This window comes from Apis cerana, linkage group LG6 (genome assembly GCF_029169275.1).
Source record: "Apis cerana isolate GH-2021 linkage group LG6, AcerK_1.0, whole genome shotgun sequence".
In the NCBI taxonomy this organism is placed as follows: domain Eukaryota; kingdom Metazoa; phylum Arthropoda; class Insecta; order Hymenoptera; family Apidae; genus Apis; species Apis cerana.
The window spans coordinates 4,475,636-4,503,112 of NC_083857.1; the positions used below are offsets into that span (position 1 = coordinate 4,475,636).

At 37.4% G+C, this 27,477-nt stretch overlaps 2 protein-coding genes across 8 annotated transcripts in view; both read right to left on the minus strand.

Moving 5' to 3' along the window:
- The window catches only part of LOC107993995 (FH1/FH2 domain-containing protein 3), a 232,713-nt gene extending 225,590 nt beyond the window's left edge, over window positions 1-7,123 (minus strand). For all 3 annotated transcript variants that reach the window (XM_062076040.1, XM_062076036.1, XM_017050701.3), the window contains exon 1: window positions 6,869-7,123. In XM_062076040.1, coding sequence (XP_061932024.1) covers window positions 6,869-7,033 — 165 coding nt within the window. In that variant the 5' untranslated portion in view covers window positions 7,034-7,123. The remainder of the gene's footprint in view (window positions 1-6,868) is intronic.
- Window positions 7,124-7,143: 20 nt separating this feature from the next.
- The window catches only part of LOC107993994 (uncharacterized), a 35,141-nt gene continuing 14,807 nt past the window's right edge, over window positions 7,144-27,477 (minus strand). The window contains exons 2-12 of one of the 5 annotated variants that reach the window (XM_062076035.1): window positions 20,595-20,820; window positions 19,681-20,124; window positions 17,263-18,520; window positions 15,617-16,965; window positions 14,441-15,303; window positions 13,238-13,460; window positions 12,430-12,529; window positions 12,313-12,352; window positions 10,063-10,192; window positions 7,642-7,774; window positions 7,144-7,281 (exon numbers count right to left, since the gene is read on the minus strand). In XM_062076035.1, coding sequence (XP_061932019.1) covers window positions 7,266-7,281; window positions 7,642-7,774; window positions 10,063-10,192; window positions 12,313-12,352; window positions 12,430-12,529; window positions 13,238-13,460; window positions 14,441-15,303; window positions 15,617-16,965; window positions 17,263-18,520; window positions 19,681-20,124; window positions 20,595-20,820 — 4,782 coding nt within the window. In that variant the 3' untranslated portion in view covers window positions 7,144-7,265. The other 4 variants (XR_009830011.1, XR_009830009.1, XR_009830010.1 and 1 more) reach the window with 4 other exon arrangements.

Genomic DNA, 27,477 nt, shown 5'->3' on the forward strand with positions numbered 1-27,477 from the left:
AGCCTCGGTTCGATCGTAGATCAAGATGTTTATCGTTTCGCGTTAAAAATCGCGGCGGCGGTCGCGCGAACACGCGTAAATTCAGTGCCGCGTCTCGTTACATTTTCCAAGGAATAAATTCGAGAGAATGCGCACTATAAATTCCGGCTCCTGAGTACAGCTTCGCTCGCATAAATTCGGGCCACGGCACTGCTTTAGCATACGCGCGACAGAATGCGCGAGAGTAAAGAGGATTTTTATGAAAGGGAACGTCAAAGAATATAAAAGGTGATTCGCGGCACGTATGTACTTACGTGTATACTGTTGCAACGAATGTTTCCTAAGGACGTCAGTTTACCAAATATTTACGCGTAGCCACCGTTCTACCCTATATAAAATGACGATCCTCTTAATAAGCGAGCCAAGCTGCATCGATAGTTCAATGTGTGACTATAAACTTTTGCTCTTACTTTGGGAAACGTGTTTCTTAAAGTTAAAGTGGATAATTACGTTGAGAAAGTATTCGAACAAATTTTATGAGTTGTAATACGCGTTTGTTCTATTAATATTTTTTAGCATTAAGCATGCTATAGAGAAACTTGAAACGAATCAAGCATGTATAAAATATATTTTAATAGTTATAAGTTTTGAATAGTTTAATTGTTATATTAATAACAATTAATATTTATTAGCTTTTATCCTTAGCTTTTATCCTTATCCATAATGTCTCTTAATTTAAATAATTTATATTTCTTCATTTAAATTTATCTATATAATTTTGTAATTATCTACTTCCAATTTACTACTAATTTTGAAAAACTTTGTATATCCATTTTATATTCAAAAATTTTATAATAAATGCTCAAATACTTTCTCATGTCACTACATGTATAAAATTTATAGTAATTACTGCATTATTCATCTCGAAAATTTTCAACCATAACATACTCGACTCGTAATTTCATTTCAATCCTTCAATCGAATCAATCTCGTTTCAAACAATCTAAATCATGCATTTACTTGCATTTATTTTATTAAGATTATCCTTCGAACCTACCAACGATTACAAATTATAATCGATATTAACAAACACAAAGTAACAGTTAAAAAACGAGTTCCTTGGAAAAAAATTTCCCCCGCTCGAATTGCATATTTTTTTTACCACGACCGAACCGGTCCGCTTTAAACGCATCTTCAAGGATGACTTTGGAAAGGGCGAGGCCGAATTTAACCGCAGCAAAGGACAGGTAAAAGAGTTACATGGAAAGAGCCCAGCAACGTTCATAAGATAACCGGTACTCCACCGCTATAGTACCTATAGGTATATAATGCCCAGACCATAAACGTACTTTTTATTCCTTTTTCCGTGAGAGTAACGCTTCTCGGTCCCGTTATGTCGGCGAACTGCCGAACGAGGGTCCAAAGAGAAGGCCGACCAGCATCTTGTGGAACATACGAATCTTTCAGAAGCAGCAGGCCAAAACAACTTTAAAATTAACCGCATCGTAATTTTCTCGCGATCGAAACCGTTTGGATATATTGTTGCAAGAGGGGAAAGGCAAGGATAAGAAAAATAGACATGGGATTAAAACGTCCAGATTGCGAAAAAATGATTATTTTGAAGGATTGCTTGTAAAAATGATAAAAGATGAAAGATGAATATTTTGACTGGTTCGAAATGATTGTATCGTTCAAAGAATTAGAAGATTGATTTTCTCGAATGATGAGATATTGAGATTGTACAATGTATTAATTGATCGTTAATAAGATGAAAATCGAATTTAGAAATAATTCTATTTTATCTTTTAAATAATAATATTAGATTTCTATTGTTTAAGAATTAAAATTCGGAAGAAAAATAATCAAGATATTCTAAGAATCTATCATCATTCCAATATAAAATCTAATACGATATTGCGTAAACCTCGAACAAATTCTACAGTTGCAGAATAGCAGAAAATTATGATCAAGATTGAAATTACAACCGATTCCTTGATCGACCAATCGCTATAAGCTTCTAGTTAATCGAAATAATAATAGATAATAATAGATCTAGAAGAAACAAATCAAATAGATTTAGAAATGAGTAAAAATCCATTTTTGAAATATTCCTTAATCGTTCTTTTTCATCTACAGGATGTTTCGTAATAAGTGGAATTTTTCAAATACGAGATGAGTACATTTCTTCCACGAAATATATCTCTTCTTTTACATAACATCCCATAATCGTTTAATTTCTAATAACTTCTCAAATTTAACAAAAATCTATCTCTCAGTTATGAATATGTTAAATAAACAATTTCTAATTTAAAGAAATTTAAAAAAAAATGAATCCACTTATTATCGAACATTCCACGCATTGTAAAAATCGTTGGATGGAAGCGTTAAGAAGTCACGACTGACCGGCAAGATGGATATTAATCAACGTCGTCGAGGCTAAATATGATCGGTGAAAGTTCACGCAAGTTAATCCGGAGGACGTCAGATCGCGAGAGTGGCGTTTTGGAGTCGGATATGGCCGTAGAGCCCGAGACAGGTCGTGGCACGGGCAGCTGAATGCGGAAGGAATAGCTGCCCCTCCATTGGCAGTGTTGTTCAACATTGCGACACGACGACGCAATTGGGTCAAAGTGGTGCAGTCACGAAGGTGGCCGGCCGAGGTTTCAGCGATACTGCGGTAATCGTGCATTTAACCGTGTACCTGCCCACGAGAATAGTATTGCGGGCCGAAGGGCTGTTCCAGAAACGGTGCCACGAACAAAGGAACCACGTGCACGCTTGCTGCGCTTCTGCGCTCGTGTCGTGTGACCTCTCCCTCTCCCTCTCTCTCTATCCATCTGCCCCTCTCTTTTTCCTTTTGCCATCCTTTCTTCTCTTCTTTTATTCCTTGCCACGGTCCTCCATTTTCCATCTCGTTTTCTCCGTCTCTTTCTCTCATTGTTCCTATACTCGGCCCCAACACCGCCTATATCTCCTCTATTGTTCGTTCACCGGCTATTTGTCCCTGATTCCTGGTTACACCAGATGGACACGCGTGTGCAGTTTACACAAAGCACGCGTGCACGATTAGGTGAATGAAGCGCGTCAACGTGTCAAAGCAAAGCACCGCAAAGGTGTCACGTGGACAAAGCTATCCACGACACGATCGTAAAACCGCTCTCGCGACCGCGACGAGACCAACACGGCCTGGACCTTTCATCAGCTCGGTTCCAGTGGCCGCTGTCAAAATGATAGGCGACACCACGTAACGAGCCGACGACCAACGGGTTTTACGAGATGACAATGAGAGATCTCGAGGACCTTGGAAACGGAGAGAACCTCCGAGAAACTGGATTGTGAACGGTTTTAATTCCGTTCTTGGAAGATTAAAGATAGTTTGGATAAGACGAGTGGAGAAAGGGTGAAGATCGTGAGAGTATTGGAAGATAATAGAATATCGGAACTTTATTCGTTCGAGAAGTTTGCTTAATGGGAACCAAGATTCTCTTCACAGAGAGGGAAGAAATGCTCGCGAGATGATAAATTGGAGTGGAAAAAATCTGTTTACATTTAATGATCGCCTCTTGAAATATCGCACGAGGAAATCGAAGGTTCTGTTACCTTTTTTATTCTCCCTGTAAGAGTTTTCGCAGTGCACGCAAAGACAATAACGTGATCTGCGAGAATTTCTACGGGAATAAAAGAACTCTTGGACAATTGAGAAGATTATAACAGAGACGGTTCTTCTTTAATTTTAATCACAATTTTACGATTTATTATAATACGTGAATGGCTTCTCGAATATAATTATAAATATCAGCTATGATAACTTTAAAGAGAATGCAAATTCATTAAATAACGAAAGATTTTAGAATATTTTTCCTAGAAAAAATATATAAATTGACAAAAGTTGTTTAACAAATACAGATAACGACTCGTAAATTTTTAAATGATATAAAAATATGTTAAATTTTTTCGATTTTTTATCATAATTTTTTACCTTTTTTCATATATGCTTTCCCCATTTTAACCTTATCCTTTCTGTCACAAATACTTTACAACTTAACTCCTCTTTCAAAAGCGATGTCTGATCCATTGTTCCTCTCCACTTTTCCGCTGCTTTTTAGTTTTAAGCTTTTTGCATTCTTCTTTTATTCCTTCGAGCTAAGTACTGTCTTTTCTTTTAAGTTTTATGACAACCTGATGGGTATGCTGTCTTCTACACTCCGTTTCTATTGTTTCTTTCTTGATTATTCATTTACATTTTCCGTATAATAAATTTTACGCTAATTTCCGTAAAGATTCAAATAATAATTATTTTTTAAGCTAAGAACAGATATTCCTTTACAATTTATTTTAATTGTAAATCAATATCGAAGGATAAAATAAAATATTTAATAAAAAGAATTAAATCCTTTTTCTTTCGATTTAAACAAATTATCGAATACACAATTAAACCACGACTATCATCTATCATCAATTTTCTCAAACATTGATAATACTACGTGGGAATAACGTTTCTTAAAAGCATAGAAATTTAGTTAAAAAAGAAAAAACTAAAACTTCCGAAACTTCTGATAAATTATAAACAGTAATGATCAGTGAAAGATAAGCCGATAGAGAATGCTACAACTGCGAAGCTACAATTATCCTCTCGATCTCGTGTGTATGTGTTTACGCAAAGCACGCCCGTTCGATTCAATGAATGAAACATATAAACGTGCCAGGTCGCGAAGCCGCGAATGCAAGCATACGCAATACGTGTATAACGTGAAACAGCAGCAACAGGAAACGACAATCAAAGAGAGATCTCATAAGATCCCTTGGCCATTAATGAATATAGTTACGCGCGCGAAATTTATGATCTCCCTTCTTGCCTACTCCCTTTACTGTCGTAATACGCGAGGTATATATTTCTCCATTGGCTAGGTGCTTAATAACAGTCGATTTATAACAGTTAGCCGGCGAGGCGACATTGAGAAGCGTGCAACCGGTGCCTCGATATCGGATCTAATAATAAATTTTGAAGAATTACTCGGCCCAAGGTGAAGTTCGGCAAACACCTCGAGCTGCACCGCATCCGGCCACGATTTCCCTTTATTTTTCCACGTGATATAATTTATCGCGCCCTATCCCATCCCGATTCGATGTAATATCAACGGTCGTCTTAAATCGTTGGAGGCCTCATCGTGATATCGGAGGAAGTGGTTTCGAAGAACGTTTCAGAACGGGTGATGGTTCGGTTAATGGCGCGCTGATTGGAAATTAATCTAATCTCGGTTGAGATTGTATTTCGAAAACAGATTCCAATTGGAATTTAAAAAGAGTTTATGCCGCGCTTTTTTTTAAGTTTTGTGAAAAAAATTTGAATAATTTGATATGAATCTTTCTTTGAATCCTTCTTTTGAAAAATTTGAGTTTAATCAATGAAAGTTATATATTTGAAACTTTAAGAAGCTTCGAAATTTTATTAGGAAATATATACGAGTATATATAGATGTAGATAATGTTGCTAATTAAAAAAATCCTGAACGAAATATTAAATCTAACACTTCATAATGTATATGAAGTTGCGAAATACATTAATTAGAAGACCAGTAGCAAACACTATTACAATAAAAAAATTTATTAAGAATTATCAATCTGTAATATAAACTTAAATCTGTCTCATCATCGCAAATGATTATAATCCAAAAATATTACTTCCAATTATTACGAAACAAGTAACAATAGAGCTAGTATAATAATACCTAACATAAAATTGTCACCGATAAGTTTAAATATTTTATCACAATGGAACCACAATGCGGTAACTTGAAATTTTCATGTATATATATATATATATACATATATATCAATGTGAACTAGTATCGGAGCGGATTTCATAAATATTAATATCAACGAAAGAAAATTCATTCCTCTCCACCACAATTTTGTTCAGAGACATAAATATATTTCCGCATGTACATATTACACGACGAAGCAAGCGTTAAGGGGTGGGTTGGGTAAAAGGGAAACCTGTCCCTGGCGGGAAATTTCTACGGTCTCGAGAATCCTTGATGCTGTAAGTGGCAGCTTTAAACGAGAATTCTGTCTGACGATGAGAATAATTTCTATCTCTTTCAAAGAGATTCCGTTACAGATGGATCTCCTCGCATTACCATACCAACACCCGAGCCATATTTTTCCGCTATCGTGAAACATTTGTTTAAACACCTATCGTGGCATTCTTTTCGTTATTATTCACCTTTCATCGCTTATCGAGGGACCGTATACGATAGATGACGAACGTGATGAATAATTTCATTGTAATACACGTTAATAACCTCGAATGAACTTGATCAAGAAAATTTGAATTCACGATAGTTTTATATTATTATTTATATATGTACGTTTAAAATCTTTTCGAAATATATATCTTTAATAAATCGCTATCGAGTATTATTTAAGGATAACCGGAATTTTATCACATAAAGAAACATTAATTTGTACTTTTCTCAATCAAGATCAAATAAAAATTAACGTAGCAAAAAATATCAGGAATTGAATAATTATATCTTTCTAAATATCGAATATTAAATAATAATACCATTCGAACGAACGACTCTATAATTATCTCTACGCGAGTCATTCAATCTTCTCTAACTCGAGCAACGTCATGTAGAGGCTCATTGAGCCAAAATAAGAAGAAGAATATCTCCGCAAAAAGTGCTAATTTTTAAACGATGAAGCGATATGGTTAACGGCGCTCAAAAAATCCTATGAATTATACTTTCACGATACAATACAATCCCGCATGGCGGCGCCACTGTGGGCCATTGGCGGGGCATTAATTCGCTCTCGATCCTTCGATAAACGAATGAATTAAGAGGAACGCTGTCGCTTTCTTAAACGAGAAAGATCAACTCACCCTGTGAGGCGCCCGTAGAAGTCGATGCACCGCTGCGAGCTGGTTAATTAGTGGCAAGGTCGCGCTGAAGGTGTGCACAGGCGGCCTAGGAGGCTCTGGATAGGAGCTCGCGTAGGCAAACGGATCGACGTCATTCAGATACTGCACTCGGCACGTCAGAGACATCTCGCGGGACCTCTGTATCTCGGCCGTAACGGCCGATTGTTGTCCGATAGGGCCTTTTTTTCCACGATCCAAAGAAGGCAACACGCGGGGCTTGTCGCGAGAGCACTTCCCCTCCCTCTCACTCCCGCTCCGATATATTATATCGCTTCTTACTCTCTGTCTCTGTTTTACCGGGCCGCACGACCGCTTTACGCGAACGCACGAACCAGTTCGTCGTACCGCCGATTTATTTTCATTCGAGTCGCCGGCTACAACCAACCGAGAAAACGAACCTTGGTCTCGTCCCCTCTCTCACTCTCTCACGCTCCGTCTCCACCGTACGCTCTGGCCCGCTGTTCCTTTTTCCCCGTGTCTCTTTCTTCCTCCTCACGTTCCATTCGCGTCTACCGGCTCCACGACGAAACAGAGGCTCACGTGAATACCTTGATCGCGGTGAACTGATATTCTCTTTCTCTACTCCGACCGCTTCTCGTGTCCGTTCCGTTGTGAGTTTGTTTTATGAGAACGAGAAAAAGAGAGAGAGAGAGAGGAAGAGAGGAAAAGAAAGAGAGAGAGAGAGAGAGAGAGAGAGAGAGAGAGAGAGAGAGAGAGGAAGAGGAGAGACACACCGCGAACGAGCGTGGAAAGCTGTCGATTTATTTTCGTCAGAGCGACGATTCGTGACGGAGGGAAAAAACGCCGCTATTCTGTCTCCACAATTTTTCGCGTTCTTCCATCGATCGGTCGGTTCCGAATTTGTATCTGGAAATTGGTTTTTAAACGGTAACGTGAATATTTTTGACGTTAAAATTGGAAATACTAACGAGAGAAATATTTATACTTTTTTTATTTGTAAATATAAATATTCAGAAATGTAACGCAATACTCGAAAAAAGATTGTATGCGTACATTTGTATATTTATGTTGGTCGTACATGTGAAAGTGACAATGTCGGAACTGTAACAACCTTTGACTCTGAATAACTAGGCGAATAAGAATTCGTTTTCGATCGGTCGATAACCTTTAGATTTTCCTTTCACTCGTCGATCAACCGAAAGTGGAAAGATAGGAAGAAATAATTTTTCATTTATCCTCAAGGTTAGGAACACTTCGACATACCTTTTTTTTAGAGACTCATACGATACAGCTATTTCTTCTTAATAATATTTATACCAGTCAATGAAAACCTATTAGTTCTTTCGCAATAACTTCGCAGAACAATATGTTGAAAAGAAAATTTAAAAATAAATATACGAAACAGAGATATAAGTTTTCTTAGATTCTATATATTATGGCCTAACACATCTTCGCATACGAATGTACGAATGTATGTGTACATGTAAGATTCACCGTGTCGAACCTATCTTGCGCGCGAGAAATACAAAAACATCGGCCTTCCAAGCTCCGCGCATGACGCGAAATTTCTACACGGTGTCCGAATCACAATGCCGATTTAAAAGCATGTTCGATGTAAAAATGAGAAAAACATCGATATCGATTCTCGCGTTTCCACGAACCATGATCATGGACACTAATATCTTGTTCGAGAAGAGACTCGCGAGAAAATCGACATTCGGATAGAATGAATTTACGAAGTGTCAATTATCCACGCATACCAACCAGTCTTGTCATCCTCTCTTATTCGCATTGTTCTTACCCGTTGCATGGGCTAGCTCTTCTGCGAACCGGCTCGATGGTGTTCACAGAAAAGAAAAAGGGAGAAAGATGAAGAATAAAGAGAGAAATACTGAATAAGCGAGAAAGAAAAATGAACGTTGAAGCAAGACAGAGGGCGAAGCGATAGAGAGAGAGAGAGAGAGAGAGAGAGAGAGAGAGAGAGAGAGAGAGAGAGAGAGAAGGAAAGAAAAATGGCAAGAAGGATGAAAGGAAACGAGGGGGAGGAAGATAGAAGGGAAAACGAGTCTGCGCCATGCCACGAATGTAATCGTGCCTGTAGTCGACGAAAGATTCACGATCAAGATGCGATCGTAACGTAAGATCGTGTCTAAGAGGATTTCCAAACTCGTCTGAATCAACAAATTCACTGTGGACCGATGTTTTTGCACGGATCCGACGACAACTCGTTCTATGGTCAGTGCCAACTTTTCGGTATATTTACCGGTATCAAAGGAATTTCACCAACGACGTTGCTTTCTCCGCCCGTTTTATATACGAGTCGATATTTCGTTAGAAATGCGAATACTTTTTTCCAAAAAATTCTCGGAATACTCTAAGAAGTTTATGCGGATTTTAAAATGCATTCAAAACGAATACGAGTTCGAATCAATTGTTTTCCGAATAATTTGAGAAAAATATGACCAATAAATAGCTTTAAAATATTAATATTTATATAATATAATTCCTTACATCGAGTCGTAAAAAAATTTTTTACGTATCTTGTTGATAAAATATATCTATGTATAAACAAATCACGATAATTAACTGACAACCGAATATACTATATCTAAATAAGAAAAAAAAAAGATACACTGACTCTAAAATTAATGAAAATACACATAATTAAATTAACTTTTAAAATAAATAACGCGTTCGCAATAGAGGTTACAATCCATTCCAAACTAATCGAGATAATCGAAGCTCCGAAAATATCGATTGAGACGGTTACGATATCTCGATCGATATACGCGGCCATTAAACTGACAGTTCCTCCATTGTCCGCTCCCAAATGTACTTGATAGATAAAATTTCACGTTACCTGTTACATTGACTGATCAATTATCAAACGACATTTCTCGATCGAATGGCCAGCCTTGATGTTTTTAGCGTTTGGAGCCGGTAGAAGAAGAATGATAGGTATATACAGTAAACGAACTGTCGAACCGGAGTCTGCGCGACAAAAACTCAGTGAGCGACACGCGCGCTTCCCGCGCACGAAAACGTGTGTCACCTTTGTCGTAATTGCGTATAACACACGTCAAAATACACACATTAATCGATTACACGATACGAAAACGAAAATAACACGGAATCGTGAAACTGGGGAAGGTGAAAAAGAGGGAAAAGAACTGAATTCACAACTAATAACGTGCCTTGCCTCACGAGCAGTCGCCGCGACACTGAACGCCACGGACACCTGTCGCCACTAAGGCGACAGTAGCGCCGCCACGCGGCCAACCCCCTCTCTATTCCGTCTCGTGTACAGAGCACCCTGGAACAATGCTATAAGACAATATTTGTTACCTTTATTATTAAAATTGCTGTTCACCGTAATTATATACTGGAATTACGAATTCATGACAATGTGATGAATGATAATCGTAAATCGATTTAAATTAATTTATAATATCGAATCGTGGAATAATAATTATTTATTTTCAGAAATGTAAAAAATGAAAATTGATAATAGATGAAAGTGTAGGAACTAATTCAGAAATATCTTTATCTATTTGATTAATAACTCTATTTTCTTATGACTTTCTTCGATATATAAATTTTATCAAAATTTTGATATAATATATGAACTTTATTATCGATATTCCCTGATATGTTAGGAATTGATTTATAAAGAATTGCGTTATAAGAACGCAAATAAAAAAGATTTATTATTATATATTATTTTTGAATAAATTTACCAATGATTCATTATTTTGTTGATACAAAGTTCAATTTAAATATGCACATAAATTTGTATTCAAAAGTAATTATAAAGTTATAAATAATGTATTAATAATTCAATTATTAATACTTAAGAAAATATTTAAAAAATTTAATTATTTAACGAAACAATCAATTTGACAAAAAATACAGAATATTTCTTTTCCAATAAAGATATTTCTCCTAATTCCATTATTTTTTGACAAATTAGAAAATAGAATTTAGATAAAATTTGCAAGAAAAGAAAAAATTGCAAACAACATTCGAGAATGGAATTAGGAAACAGGCCACGTACTCTTTCCAATAACTAAATCCTGGACAAATTCACGAACACGCGTCCACACCACATTGTTTTCTGCCAAAACAATATTGTCGTCAAACAAATTTTAGCGACTTGCTTCCTATGGATCCCCACCATCATCCTTCTGTTCTCCCTTTTTTTTTCAATTTTCCGCAAAGATAGGATAAAAGATAGCTAGGGAAGTCCATCCAACGATTTGTTGTTTTCGAGGATGAAGGTTTTTAGAAAGGTAGAAAGAGAAAGAGAGAGGAAGAAAAAGATGCATGGGGACCGAAGAACCAAATGAAACGGCAGGGATGGTAATTGTGTGGTGAAAAAATAATCAGCTGGCGCAGCACGTAGAGCGTAACCGTAAGTGCGGCTGTTCTCATTGTTGTCCCGCTACTACGAGACCCCACGAGGGGTGACAAGCTCACAAAAGGGGCTGCTGGACCCATAGAAACGTGATGGGAGGTAGTTCGTGCGGGAGGGTGCCACCGTTGCGATAAAATTCTATAGTGCTCCGGGAAAATATGAGTGACTCGACGGCTAGGAACTGATCGGACAAAGGATTCATCGTTGTCATTGTTGTTGTTAAAATCCCTTTTTCAATCAATATTTTTTGAACCCTATATACTATCATTATACGCATACACGAAGTATATTCGAAGTATCTTCGATTTGATGAATCTATCGACGAAAATTCTCATGGATTTTGATAATTTTTGATGCACGAAATTTTTCAATTTTGTTCGACAATAAAGATAGATTATGATATTTCGTCAGGATAGTTTGAATTTTAAAAATTGTCGCAACGTAATTGAAAATTCGAGGAAGGATTCGTGCAGAGGGGAAGTGAAGAAGACCGACCCTTTGTTGTTAGCACTTTACGTGTAAAACGAAAGAAGGAAAAAAAAATGGAGAGGAAAGAGGGAGTCTGGAGTAAAAGGAGAGTCTCTTTTCGCACATCCCTCATGAGAAACAATAATGTCGCGTACACTTCCACTCCTTCTGGATGTCGTCTACCCTCTTCTCGTCTTTATTCGTCTGGCGTTTTTTTCGAGTACTCGTCCTTCTATCCACGGCCATCTACACACTACTTTGCTTCAGCTACTGATCATGAAAAGAATTGCACGCGAATAGCGAGAATCCGTGTCTCGCTGGAAAATTGAAGAAACGAGAAAAGTTTTGTCGCTTGTTTCGCTCACCCTTCCATACTGTCGTGTGGAACGACAAAATGATGAAACTTCAAACAATATAAATTGTTCGATTCGCTTTTCAATTAAAAAAGAAAAAGATAATAATAAATATAAATGGAAAAATATCATTTAATTACGTCGTAATCTAATATGACGTCAAAAACTTGAAGAAACAGAAGAGAGAGAGAAAATTGGAAAAAACTCACCGGAATGTAGCCGTCGGGTTGAGGTCTCTCGTTTTTGTCCCTGAAGAAAATTGCTTAGTTACAATCAAGCAGCCACGTGTTTCGGAATTCACGTTCGATTATCGACATGAAACGTACCGATGTCGTCGTTGTATCACAGGTGTCTGCGGAGTGCTGTCATGGATGATCACTTGGGTGGCGTCGATCTCTTCGCATTCTGAACTTTCTTCTCCCGAATCTACATAAATAACGAATATCAATGTGAAATGCCTATAACATTCTACCCCCTAAGCGCAGTATCTTATTTTATTTCGTACTTTTAATTGAAAAAAATAATAATAATAATAATCAACATTAATGTAAACGATACGATATATTGAAATACGAATATACGAGTATTATCTACCACTCAAGATTGCAATATCTTAATCATCATAAAATTTTATTGTCTATATATTTTCCTGACGTCATACAATTTTATTAATGAAACTAGTATGTAATGGAACTATGAATTACAAGATTAAACGACTTTGGTCAAATAAACACGTACCTACAAATTAATGAAATTTCATCTATTTCCTAGAACATAATTGACTCATTTCTCCAACACATTAGTTACATATTACGAGAGTTACAGTTATGGTTCGTTATATTCCAAACTTTTCTTTCATCAACGGAATTAGAATCACTAAAATCCGTTCGTACGAATTACTCCATAATCCTATCAGCTCCCCTTTCGACTATTCTAACCGCGTACGTCTATATACAATTCAGCGCTCATCCGTACACCGATTTCTAAAAGGACGAATGCTATTGATCCTCTTCAAAGAGGCACCGCACAATTCTCTCGTTAACAATCCTAATCTCAAACTATTCTAAACCCTATATTGATTGTATCCGATGCACAATCCTGATCGATTCTAAATCCCCTCCCTTCTCAACTCACCCTCCCCTATGCGTTCGCGTTTGCGGATACGAGACAGGATCGGGCTTGGGCACAAGGTGGCCGTGTCTCCCAACAGATCGTCGATATTCGTGTGCTGACCGATGAACAACGGTAACGTGGAAGGACGTTTCTTCGGCGATGATCTTCTGGATGTTGGTTGCACGTTGTCGTAAGGCGAGTCACGTCCCCCATAATTGTCCGGAGGATCGGGAGGATTTTCCACCTGTGAACAAGACTTAGTTGTAGTGAAATGAAATAAAATTTAATTTGTGTAGTTCTAGAACGTATCTTTACTTATCCCGATTGATAAATTGAGTTTATTTCACTCGAAACAAGTTAGCCCTTTTGTTTTAAGGAGAAATTGAAGATGGGTTGAGGATGGTTGAAGATGGTGGAAGGAAGTCGTGAGTGGTTGTCTGTAATTGATGAAACTTTTGAGATTTAGTATTGTAGAGAAAATATTAGCTACAAGAAATTGTTGCGAAATACTTGACATTGAGGAAAACATGAAGAATCATTAACAAGTTTACTCAATATTGAATGGCAAGAGAAATTGCTTGGATTTAACTGCGGATACAACTAAAACAATTATTTTCAAATATTCAGTTAATAGAAAATATGCGTATCATTTACAAAATATCAGTAATTTTGTTATATAAATTTTACATAAAATTTGTGTTATAATATTATTTAAAAATATGTATGGTAAATCTTTCCTTGTTCTTGTAATAAGATATAATAAAATAAAATAACTAAATCATTCGATATTTTTTAATAATAACGTCGTAATCATATGATCATTCATTACTTAAAAACATTCAATATTCAATAATTATCAAAAAAAGAAATTAACATCCCGAGAAAAGTATATTCATCGATATATCGTTTACGTAAAATACGTATTTGCATAAAAATCCTCAGTCCATAATTCAATATGCATAAAATGACTTTAAACGTAACGCGATGCGACAACAAAGTTTACACGTTCCCCTCAGCTTAGAACCTTTTAAGGTAACCACTCGATTACTTAAGAGAGGACTTATTAATTAAGTTAAAGACTTGCCACAAAAGCAACTTTATTCTCTCCCCGATGTCAAGTGCGCGAGGTTAAAGATTTACGACGCAGGGTATTAACAGGTACCTATACAGCCTCGTCAGTTAGGGGCCGTTAAATGAATAATGCACGATATATGATCACTTTACCCCTTCGGGACTGGCACGATCCCCGAGTGGCTCGTCAGCCGGAGGTGGCGGAAACTCGATAGGGAATCTAGAGAGGCTTCTCTTATATATCTCGGGTTCAGGGTTAACACCGATATCGATTCTCTCGAACGATTCGGACGAGTCCGAGGTACTGTTGGACGTTTCCACAGGAATCTTGACTACACCGTCAGGAACGTTGGACGTGCTGTCCATCCACCATGGTTTCTCACCCGACTCGATGTGCCTGACCTTGTTTGTACCTCTGCCGTACGGCTGGCTGTCGTCCACCTCGTCGTTGTAAGTGTTACCGTTCGACGTAGGAGTCGTAGGAATGACTTCGACTCCCTCGGGTACGTTCTCAGGATTGTCGCTCATCCACCACGCTTGCTCTCCAGACTGTTGATGTCTCAATCGATTTCTTCGCTCGTTCGATCGAGTGCTCGAGCAACGGCTCGACTCTCGTTTCGAAATAGATATCACGGACGACGATTGTTTCTTCGACTCGTCCGACGGTGCGGCGTCGCTCGAGCTCAACCACCATGCCCTTTCCTCCGAATCTTGTCTCCACACCGCCGTGCGCGACGGTTTTTTCACTTCCTCCGAGAAAGCACTGTCATTTCCATCCAACCAACGAGTCTTGTCCCCCGAATCTTGCCTCGAAACTGCCGAGGACGATTGTCTCTTCGTTTCCTCCGAGGGGGCGCTATCGTTCGAATCTAACCACCAACCCCTCTCCCCTGATTCTTGTCTCGAAATCGTCGCCGACTGCTTCCTCGCGTCCTCGGATGCCCCGCTGTCGTTCGAGTCTAACCACCAGGCTCGTTCCTCCGATTCTTGTCTCCACACTTTGTATTTAAATTTGCCTGGGAACATATAATTAAGGGGAGCGGTTTATCTATGCGGATCGTGGTAATTTGCGTTCTTGTTGGGAAGAACGAGGGAAGAACTTTTATTGAGCCGATCCTCAGGGAGGATAATTAAGTGCTTTGCGCCATTAAATCATTAGTGATTTATGATATTTGCGATACAAATCGGACAAGAATCTCTTAAAAATGTAAATCAAATCTCCTCGCTTTATATTTTTCTTTCTTTCTTTCTTTCTTTCTTTTTTCGTAAAATTGTAAATATGCACCGCGTCAGATTTAAAATAAAAATTACTCATACTCGTCGACTTACCATCGTCAGGTAAGGTACTGCTGACGGTCGTTTCTTGACTAATATCGTCGTTGCACACGCTTCCCGTTTCGACACCTTCAGGAACGTTTTCGGAGTTCGGGTCCATCCACCAAGGCTGTTCCCCGGAAAAATTTCGTCTGATCCTAGCTTGACTCGACTGTCTCCTGTCCTCGTTCTTCTCCGAGTTCGTGAAACTGAAACTTTTCGACAGACTTTTCGACAGAGACGCCGTTGTTCCGTTGTTCTGCTCCGACTTTTTCGCGTCCGCGTTTTCCTCGTTCGAATCTAGCCAACCGGCCGATTTGCCCGACTCGCTGGAATCTTGGTGTTTATTCTTGAAAAGATTCGTGACCGGGGCGAGGGCCCTCATCAGGAACGATTTAGCCTCCTCGGTTTTCCCCGAACGATCGCTCCTCGATCTCGGGCTGGACGGTGGCCTCGGCGGTTTATCCATCGTCAACGACATCTCGTCGGTGGACGAGGCCAACACGCTCGTCCTCGACGATCCAGCGCTCATCTTCCCTTTCTTCTCGCAGAAAGGGGACTTGGACGTTCTCCTCTTGCGTGGCCTCGATCCGGGTCTCGACTGTTTATCGTTCTCCTCCTCCTCCTCCTCCTCCTCCTCCTCGCTGCTCGACGAATTCGAGGAATCCTCGCTCGAAGTCGAGCTTCCGTCTTGCTTGCTCCTCTTCCCCGACGGCGACTTCGAGCCACTCCTCGATTTTTCGGCCACGCTCGAAGCGAGGCTGCTCGTCTCACTTTTTCTACTTATTATACTCTTGGAGGGCGAAGATGACGGTACCCTCAGCCTCGACCTGTTCGATTTCATGGAGCCTGAGCTGGATTCCGAAGGAACGGCTGGTCGATGGACGTTCGATTCGGAGTTCGGTTCGGATTGCGAATCTTGAGAGCTGACGGACATGCTACGCTCGTTCTTCTTCTTTCTGCTATACTTAGACTGGGAGGGATCCCCGTTCTCCATGTTCAACGTTGACTTCCGGAAGTCTTTGTTCACGTACTTGGGTTGCACGATGCTCTTGGACCCGGACGCCGACGCGACGTCGCTCTTCGGCACAGGTGGTTTGCCACGAGCATCCGGCGAACCGCCCTGTCTCAGATTCACTGAGGAAACGCTCGACACGGACGACTTCCCTGGCGATGGCGGCGGCGTCGCCTTTATTTTTGCACCCTGACTCGTCACCGAGCTGGCCGACGACGATTTCGACCTGCCAATTGGCACATTTACAGCGGATCCTTCCGAAGAGTCGATTCTCGTCGTTTGGCGGGACAGATTTTTCGTCGAGCCGCTGCGTGACTGCGGTGTCGTCGATCTGCTCTGCACTGAATTACTGTTTTTATGGGAAAAATGACAAGTATGTGAGAAAATGTATCGACTATGGGGGGAGAGATATCGAAAAAACGAAAAGTGATTATGATTACGTTTTAATATCTGTCGTCTTTTCGATTATCATCTTGAGTAATCAATTAAATTTCGATCATTCTTAAAAAATGCAAAATATAAAATGTTTAAGTAAATTTTAAACATTTTACTTTCTTATTGATTCTCTTACCTCGTTAACAATAAGAAAAAATTATTAAATATTTAAAGAAAGGAAAATATCTATTTCATAAAATTGAGCTGCTACCTTTGAAGAGAATCTTTCGCAGGTGAAACACTATCGCTTTTAGACGTAGAGGCTTCTTTACTCGGTTCCTGACAGTGTCCTCCCTCCACTATTCTAGACGAGTCATCGAGTTTCGATAATGAGCTAGCGTCAGATTTAGGCGTCGAACTCCTCCTTTCCCGCGGTCCATCCGACTTGTTCGAGGAATTCGACGACGATTTCGCAATCTTGCTTTCGTTCTTCGCCGCGATACGACCTAATCTCGGTATCGAAGGTCTCTTCTGACTATTATTCTCGCTCTTCGACGTCGAACTTTCCCTGCTACTTTGCTGTTCCTCGCTTTTCGAAACGCTTTCTCGAGAATCCGGTGATTTGGCGAGAACACCAGGTTGTTGCGGCGAATCCTCTCTCTTCAAGATCGAAGGGCTCGCCAAACCTTTCCTCTCGCTCTTACCAACCGTGCACCCACGACTCTCGCCATTATGCACTTTAATCTCCATCTGATTCGAATTTCCTTGTTCGTTGCTCGTTTTCGAATCCGTCTTCGCGAAGCTCAAACCGCCGAATACTTTCTGCTCGTTTTGATTTCTGTTCCCATGAATTTCTTGACTAGAACTAGGCGATACCTTCGAGGAAGAATCGTTCCTCGAGGCATCGTTCGATCTGGGGAAAGCGAAGCTATTCACCCTCGAATTGGTCGCGTTACCTCCGTTGAATCCTCTCGCGTACACGCCACTTCCGCTCGAATTCGACGAGAATTTGTCGAGATACGAGGACCACGGCGCCCCCGAGATTCGCCCTCCTCCTCCAAATCGAGAGAACCTCGAGCCATCCTCCGATCTCTCGCTCTGAACCTCCTGATCCTTTGTCTCCATTTTCTTTCGAACCCGACTCACTTCTTTCTGATTCGCGATACCTATGTCGGCTCTTCTGCTCCTCACGAAGGACGAGGAAGCCGGAGGACTCGGTGATGTACCCCTTGTAACCATCGTAACGGTCTCATTGTCTTTCAGTCTGTTCTCGAGTTTCGATTCTTCCGATTTCGCGGATGCCGCGTATATCTCTTGCGCCGTTTCTTTCGCTGGATTCGCTTTCGCGGCTTCCTCGTCCTTCAAATTCGCCGGCATAGGCTTACTGCCTGAAGTTCGGAACCTGTCCGATCCGGAGTAGCTTATAGCTGCCGGAACTCGGTCGTTGTTGCTTCTCGATGAAAAGAACCTGCTACCAGCTGTCGAGCCGAATCTCGAGGAGATTGGCGCCGAGCTCGATTCGGAGGCACCTGAAAACGTTTCCAGATATTCAGAATAAGAGTAAGATGTAGCTTTCCTGGTTTAATATTAATTCGAGATTGTTACGAATAAGTTATTGAATAATTCACTCGATAAATCATCGATATTTTACTCGTATCAAGCATATGAAACTTTTTAGTAATAATTAAACGATTTTTTTAGTAATTATATTTCTTCTCTGATTCATTAAAAATGATATGGCTGCTTGATAATAACAACACTCGTAAAAATCGAATGAAGTATGTTAAATAAATTGTAAAAATTTCTTTAAGTAATATTTATAGGTATAAATTAAAGAGATGCGATGATTGGAGAACAGAAAATATTTTGAATACGTGAGAAAATCTTCTGTAAAAGAAACAATTATATTTACTATTATCGATCACAAGATCAGGTCCGCGTTATTTTTATAATATCTTTTTATAATATGCATTTGTTGATATCTTTTAAATTTGTTCGTTTGTTCTACGTACGCGAAACGATCTTCTTATTACTAAGAAGATTATTAAAAATGATAATATATTCGTAATAATTATCTATAAAGATATTTGTGATAAATTCATCTTTCGATATCGGATAAAATACAATAATGTAACAAGAAGGTATAATAATAAGTACGATAGTAGGATTGTTAAATGACAGAGTTTATCTTCCATTGTGATCTGAAAGGGTAAATTCATTATGGAACAAATTATAGTGCTATTTCCCGCGAGACACATTGCTTTCAAGTGTGAAAATTTATAGCTATAAATATCACGTGGAAAGCTTCTTAGGTATACTGTTTTACGATTCTGCGCATATCTATGGGAACTATCATCTAACATAGTATTACAGACATATAAATTTAAGATTGCTTTAAAGAAATGTTATTTGACAACTGAAATACAATAAAATTGAAGATATTAATAAACGAAATAAATGATTTCCTTACTCTTTTTTGTATAATGACATTTCAAATATTGAAAGATAGAAAGAGAATATTGAAAATATAAAAAATATCAGTTGAATTTACGAAATTATTAAAACAATTTAAACATCGAATAATACGAAAACCAAAATTCTTCTTCAACTTCTAAAGAATCAATAATGAATTTGAAAATTGAATTATTCTTAAAAGTCTTATTTTTAACAAAATAAAAGATTCACTCACTAGAAGTGGCACTGGATCGACCGTAGGAGGGGGCTCTCGCGTACATTCTGAACGAGTTCGATTTTCCAACGTTGATTTCCGGGCTTGGCTCGCGAGAATTTCTACCCGAGTTAGGCCGTAATCCACGGTACGAAACCGGCGGATGATCGGCCCTCTCTTTCTTCTCGATCCTACTCTCGTTTCCATAAGTTCGAGCCAAGCTCGATCCGGGATACGTGTTGGATCCGTATCGCGATACCACGTCGGGCTCTCTGCTCTTCTCGCGGGAAGTGGCACGGTTATATCTGTCCAAAACGGAGGCGGGCCTCTCTGAAGTTTTAGTAGCTGGAAACGAGTACTTCTCGAACAGGGAGGATCTGCTGCTCGATAATGGACTTTTCGCCCCCACGTCCTCCGTCGACGACCTACTCGGGTGAAGTCTACCTTTGTCGGCGTCTTTATTACCTGAAATCGCAATATGCCGTGATTTTTGTATCTTTTACTGTTAAAATCTTTTCTCTGTTAAAATCTTCAATTTTTATATTTCGAATATATATCTGCGTTATCTGGAATCGTGTTATACAGCGATATTTTATTAAGAAATATTTTAATTTAATCAAAGTCCCTCCTCGAAATGTAAAAAAAGACTTCTGTAATATATAAATATATACTTTTTTAAATAAATCTCATAAGGGACTAATTTGCCAATACCACAAATATTTAATAACTTTTTAAGAATTTTTGCATAACGATCTCGTAAAACATATATAAAACAGCTATTAAACAAATATATAAAATAATATCGATTATAATTCATATGCATTTAATATTTCTTTCTTATTATCGATATCATCCAATCACATAATTACATAATTCAAATAAACCAATCCTATAGCCAAATACTAAAACCAATACAACAGAACAAAACAACTTACCGGGATATTTAAAACTAGATTTCTCCTCATGCTTGTCTTTCTTCAGGAACGCATTCCCGAATCCGGAAACCCTCTCCTTGGCAGGCAATCGGGTGGAACCGGAACCGACTGTCGAGTAGCTGTTCCTGCAACTCGGAAGGCCGCTTCCTCCCGAGGTCGTCGTCCTCCCGAAACCACTGGCGCCGATTCCAACGTTGACTCTTGATCGGTAGGCGCCACTGTCACCCTGGAAATCAGTGAATCAGTTAGCTGGTCGATCGGACAACATTTATCCCCTGCACCGTTACGCAGGATCGATCGAAGGTGATCGAAAAGCGGGCCGTGTGCCGGAAACGTCGATCGGCTCGGGTTCCACGAACAATCGGATTGCGGCGAACTCGCCGAGCAAAATTACCGATCGAGATTGCCCGATTTCTTTTTTTCCAAGGCAGATTTATGCGTGGCCGCTCGTCGCCGCGATAGAATCGCGTGTCACCGAACGTTTTATTGGTGAAATGTGGCATCGATTACGCGACCGGTAAGCCGTGCGGTGAATGACAATGGAGCATTGTGCGTAACCGGGAACAATTTTTCTCTTTTCGAGAAGGCGGAAGAAAGTACAGCGTTCGAGAAAAATTTTACTTTGTAATGCTACATGATTCGTTTCTAATTCCTTTCCAGTGATTTTCGGTATAAAATTAAGGTTTTTTTTTCTTTTGTATTATAAAGTATAAAGATTGTATAAAGAAAATTGATTCGATGTGTCATAAGATGATTATATCTTGATCATTTCTAAACTTATAATATAATTATACCAGCTTCTCTCTCGATTGTTTTTATACAATTTAAATAATAATTACAAAATGAATTTTCATAGATCATATTATTCACAGAATATGAATATAGCAGGAAAATATATGAATCTGAATGAGCAATAGTTAAAAATACTGTACTCTAATTGCAAATGTACAATAAATATAAGAGATTATACGAAAAGAACATCTTTGCAATCTGGTTAATATGCATCACTCGCGAATGGTCTAGAAATGAAAATTCGTACAATTAACATAATTTTGGCGAATTGCCTCAAGCTTGAAATAGACGGCCCGACCTGACCGGGAGGAATAACCTTCCTGTTTCTGTATAACGGGTGAAACGAGAAATGCATCCACTCGAACGCTGTACCTACATTATTATATAATGAAATTACCTTTATTTTCTTAAAATAGTCAATATTGATAATTTAAAAATTGTACAACTTACTCGATTTGATGGAAAAAGCTGAAGACGTAAGAGATGGATATTTAATTCTAAATAATTGCCAAGATAAAAATTCATGAAAAAATCGCATTTCTAATACATATAACATAATTATAATTTTTCGTTACACATTATCTTCACAAATTAATTATAAAATGATATACAATTTTAAATAAAAATACTTTATGATCTAGCGATATCTTTAAAGCGCTGGTCCCATTTTTTATAAGCGTTTCGTATCGAATTCTGTGTTTTAATAATCACACGAAATATCTACATAATAGATAATATCTAGATAAAATCTACACGAATAGTTTCGCATCCACCGAGTTCAAAGAAAATAATTTTCCACGATAAAATCTTCTTTTTGTCAACTTTACATCTCGAAAAGTTCATATTACATAAACAATATACCACACTCTTTACCACGTTTACGAATCGTTGAACAAAGTTTCTAAATGCTGCCAGAAAATTAATTCCCGCAATTAATTATCCCTTGTCTTTGAACTCTCACGTGTTTGTTTATCGTTGTTTATTTTTTCCATTATTTACAAGCCCATCGTGATTCCTTTGCGCGAACTCGGACCCAGCCAAGCTTACACGATACCAACCACGCGATCATAATTTCAATTTAAATTCAATTACATTCTAAAGCTCCGGCATCGCGTTCAGATGAGATCCCTCCTCTGGAAGGGCGGAGAGGACTTCGTGCTCAAACTTTCAAAAAGTGCCGTTCGTTATTATGCTAATGTTATTCGGGTGAAGGTGATAATGGAATTACAATGGACGCCCCTTAAGACCGCTAAAACGATTCTTTTCAGCGGAAGTGCCGAAAGCGGCCGGAAACGATAACTCCTTTCGATTCTTTTTTTATATCTATTATCGTGGCTCTTTCACCTGAAAAATCTTGGTCTGTTGCTGCTAACATTGCGCTCCTGTATATGGCTTTTGTAGATCTTGTAGTTTGTCGAATTAAAGCATTAAAATATAATCCACTTGTCACTGGATGAAATGTAGGATATTTCGTCTTGAATCCTTTGATAGTATTGTGTGATAAACGAGAATGTTTTGTGTCTTTTTTCTATGATATCGTATTTTTCAATTGAATATAATAAAACAGTAAATCCTCGATATTAGATAATTAATTTTTAAATTAATTTCAAGCTTTAATCGATAAAATTACTTTCGAGTTTCGAAATTTATTTTAATTTTTATAATAAAAGCGAATCATAGATATTTAACGATTCTAAAAAATATGTAATTTAATCCTCAAATTTTCTCATCAAATTAATCAAAACTTTCAAGATGGAGCATCAGTTTTCCACCCGCTATCAATTCATTAGTTATCTTAAAATGCTGGTCGGCTAAGTGAAGTTCCAGGCTGCGCTTTGATGCCAAACTTCGATATTAGTTCAAGAAGTCACCACAAACATTTTAGTAAATGGTCTTTGGCTAAATTCAGAAGGAGAACGTTTGCCAAGAACGAGAACCTGTTAAGGCATCCATTATATAGACTTTACTTGTCGTTCCTTCTTTATCTATCGTGTTATAAATTGTGAAATATTTTTTCCCACAATTTTTGCAATCGGTTGTGAAAATTTTGTAATACGCTTATTCTTTTCTCGATGAATGTTTACAATCCATTAAAATCTCTTCCCACTAATTCTTGTGATTTCACTTTTTTTTTAATAGTGTTATATTGCTTATAGTAAAAAAAATTTTGTAAATATATTTCTTAGTGCATTAAATATGATTGTATCGAAAAATGAAAAAAAAAATAGATTTTTGAAAAAATTAATCTGAATATTATACGTATAATTTTATATTGGTAATAATTTAAAGAAAATGCAGAAAATATTGAACGTAATTTGCAACGTGCAAAAGAAAAATTAGATAATCTTTTGTTTGAGCTATGACGTTGTTAAAGTTAACTGCAACGCAGATGCAAGATGATAAAAACAAAGTTAAATAGAGAATGATGTAATCATATAATGAATATAATAATATAAAATATCTATTGTAAACGGAATATTTGTTGTACGAAGGATAGAAAGAAAAAAATAAAACATTTTTATAATCAATATTCTAATAAATCATAATTTTTAAAAAGTCTTCCAAAAATAATCATCCCATTTAAATGATTCCATAATTACGAGTTATATAATTCCACTATATTTAAATACTGATATTTCTTGATTCTTCCACTTATTAATCATATGTCACATAAAATTCATTTTTATCTTAACTAACCTTTTTTGTCACCAGGAACTTCTATAGATTATCGTGAAATGTAAATTCGATTGTCAAACATATTTACTGATCTATTCTTATACTGAAGATACTTAAAGATATTCTCGCGAAGCACATTACTGTACTACAATACTAAAAATTCACGTGGCATCGGTAAAGCGATTTATAATTCCGTCAAAGACCTTGACCTAAGGAAACGATAGAGAACCATACATAATCGTGCTCATAAATAAATCTCTATTTTCATTTGTAAGAGTTATCTTAAACTTTTTACAGTTTCATTATTTAAATTTCCGTCAAAGAAAAATAATGAAAAAAAAATAATAAAAACGAAGAACAATCGATCGAAATACAAAAAAAAATCGAAGAGAGAAGGAACAACGAACGGGTGTTTAAATGAGTTTCATTGCGGAATGACAATCCAGACTGACAAAGATCTTTTTAAAAATGAGTAATCTTTTCATGTGAAAATATTAAAATAAAAATACGAAAAAAAAATATGTAAAATGTTGTGAAAAATAGTAAAAGTAAACGTAAGAAAAAATTGATACGAATGCCTTTGTTATCCTGACAGTCTAAGAACGATCGAGGCACGATCGAAGAGATCGTGCCTGATCCAATTTATCAAAGATCGATGAACGAGTCATCCATTCATCGGCTAATCCATCAGAGTATCCAAGTTCTATCCGTCTCTCGACGGAAATCCAGAGGTTTCCACCCTCAATTTAGCCCTCCGTTTCTCGATATTTCGCCGGCGTGGCGAAAAGCTTTCTATTGGCCTGGTCGAATTGAAAGCAGCTCGACCGGGAAATCTTTCGATATTGCTTTATCGTCCATAAAAATGGCTGTTTACAGCCTGGCCATCCTTACCCGAATCGTGCACACCAGCTTTCCACCTCTTGATCCCGTTTTATCGATAGATAAATCGCAACGGCCGCGAAACGGTTGTTCCTCATACGCGTTCTATCACTCTCGACTTTTGTTTCGAGGCTTCGAACCCGGGTATCACTTCTCTGTAATTGAATGTTTTCCAGAGAAAGTTGCCAGTTTAAAAGAGAGCCACGCATCGGTGGATAATCGTTTTGATCCGATCAAATTTGATTGGATGAATCTACATCGCTCCAATGTTGTGCGTGAAATATTTGTTGACGAAATAGGAATAGTTTTTGTAATACATTTTTTTGTTCGATTCCGTGTGGCGATTTTTAAATAGCAAGACCTTCGATTCGTACGGGTTTTGTTTTATTTTCATGGATGATAGATATCATTTTAAATGCAACGTAGATATTTCAAAATAATTGTAATTGTAATAATTGCAGAATACGATTACACGATATTTATACGAAACTCTTGAATACTATTTTTATATATTCTATTTATTGAAACGATATTTAGCAAATTCAAATTTTCCTTATTTCTTCTTATAATTAATACTAATTGTCTTCGCAACGATAGTATAAAATAGTATGATAAAATGAAATTTATATAGAACAATATCTGATTAATAAACTCTAGGAATAACCGTATGAATAATGAGACATCGAGTGACAAAAGATCTATTCCAATTGAAGTACTATTTCTTGACGTAATAATACAGCGTTGTACATAGCTTGTAAAAGATGAACTATTAACTTATCTCTATTCATAACATTCGCGGAAGTTCTTCATTTAAACAGAATGTCTAAACGACTACATAAATGCAATAAAACCGATTTCAAAATGGAATCAATTGTAGAATAAATAAATTATGATAAATCTAAAATATTTTCAAATTTAATCTTTACTGATCTTTACTAATTGTACTTTCTGATATCGATCTTTTTAATCCGATTATTTTATAATCCGTGAATTTAATGACATACATCGAAGAAATATCTCATGTATAAATATTCATGAAAAAGATTTACATAATTTATTTCTTTTTCATTAATTATTTACTTCTGAATAAATAATTAAATGTATAATATTTTTTTCAATGTATAATATTTTTTTGCCACAATTTGTTTAGGAATATCTATCCAAAGGCGATGCTTTTCGTATTTTGTTTTTTGCATGAAATTATCAAGCGCGAAAACTTTCTTGAATTACAAAATTTTTTTCAAATGCAATTATAAAATGGGAAAAATAAATGGAAATGAAAAAATATCCATAACATGTGTGCACATATAACTTTTTAAAAATAAACGATCATACGTTAACAAGCAAGACTGACTATTTGTATCAGATTCATCAATCTCCGCGTTACTGATGAGGATGTGGGCGCCCGATACGATTTAAACGATAGCAACTCGAGGGGAGGCCGACTAATTGAAGAGTGTCAGTCTGATTTAACCTCTGTCAACTGGTCGCATCATTATAATTTACGATGTGCCATCAATTGTCATGAACTCAGTGGAACGAAAACACCGTTTCTTCTTCTTCTTGAAATTACAGAGATGGCGTCGATACTCGGCAATTTATAAAAGGCTTGCTTCGAGGCCAAAGAAAACTGTCATAGATAAAAATACATTTGCGAACAAAGAATAATAAAGCTAAAATACAGCTTTTTTTTTTTTACAAATATATATATCAATGTCCATTGAACCATAAATATTGCAAAAAAAAAGAAAAAAGAATTAAGAATGAAATATAAAAATACTTAACGATTACGAAAAACATCGTGGAAATTTAACAATCGTAAATATTACGCCCACATTTCGAACGAAATCTGCATTTTAACGTATCGAACATCGAAGCGCGTTTAACATAATAAAACATCGTGAAATATAACGTTATAATTCATTAAACGCTGTTTACGAAAAACATGGTGAATTCCATACCGGAAACGGCAACTGTGCCACTTGGCAATTTAATAAACATTTGCATTTTATCGAATTACTCGGTATCACGGAACGATATGAAAAGTTGAAAGCTCGTACGCGTGAACGCGGCAAAGTAATTGCAAATTTAATATTACCACGTATATACGTATACGTCACACGGTTGAAAGGGTTATTAGTATAGCCGGTTGTATTCAGACTGTTCGTACGCTCCTTGCGTTGGTTACATAAATTTAATCTATCTTCTATCCGAGACAGACGCGCGTTTTCTTCCGCAACAAACCGTCACGTTACTTCGCGTTTGATTGCCTTTTGTATTTATTTCAGCGTTTTATCCGTGGAATACGGATACCAGAAGGAAACATTGTACACCCGTCTATCCCGGTCAACTCATCGGAATGCAATTCATCAACCTTCGGTAACTTAGAGTCGTCTTTGCAAAATTGCATTGTGTATTCCATCATAAAGTTGAATTCGATGAGATATCGCGGGGAATTGCGGCTTCTTAGTTACTTTCTTACTTAAAAAGGAAAAAGAGTTAGAAAGTATTAAATGGAATGTTATTCGAAGAAATA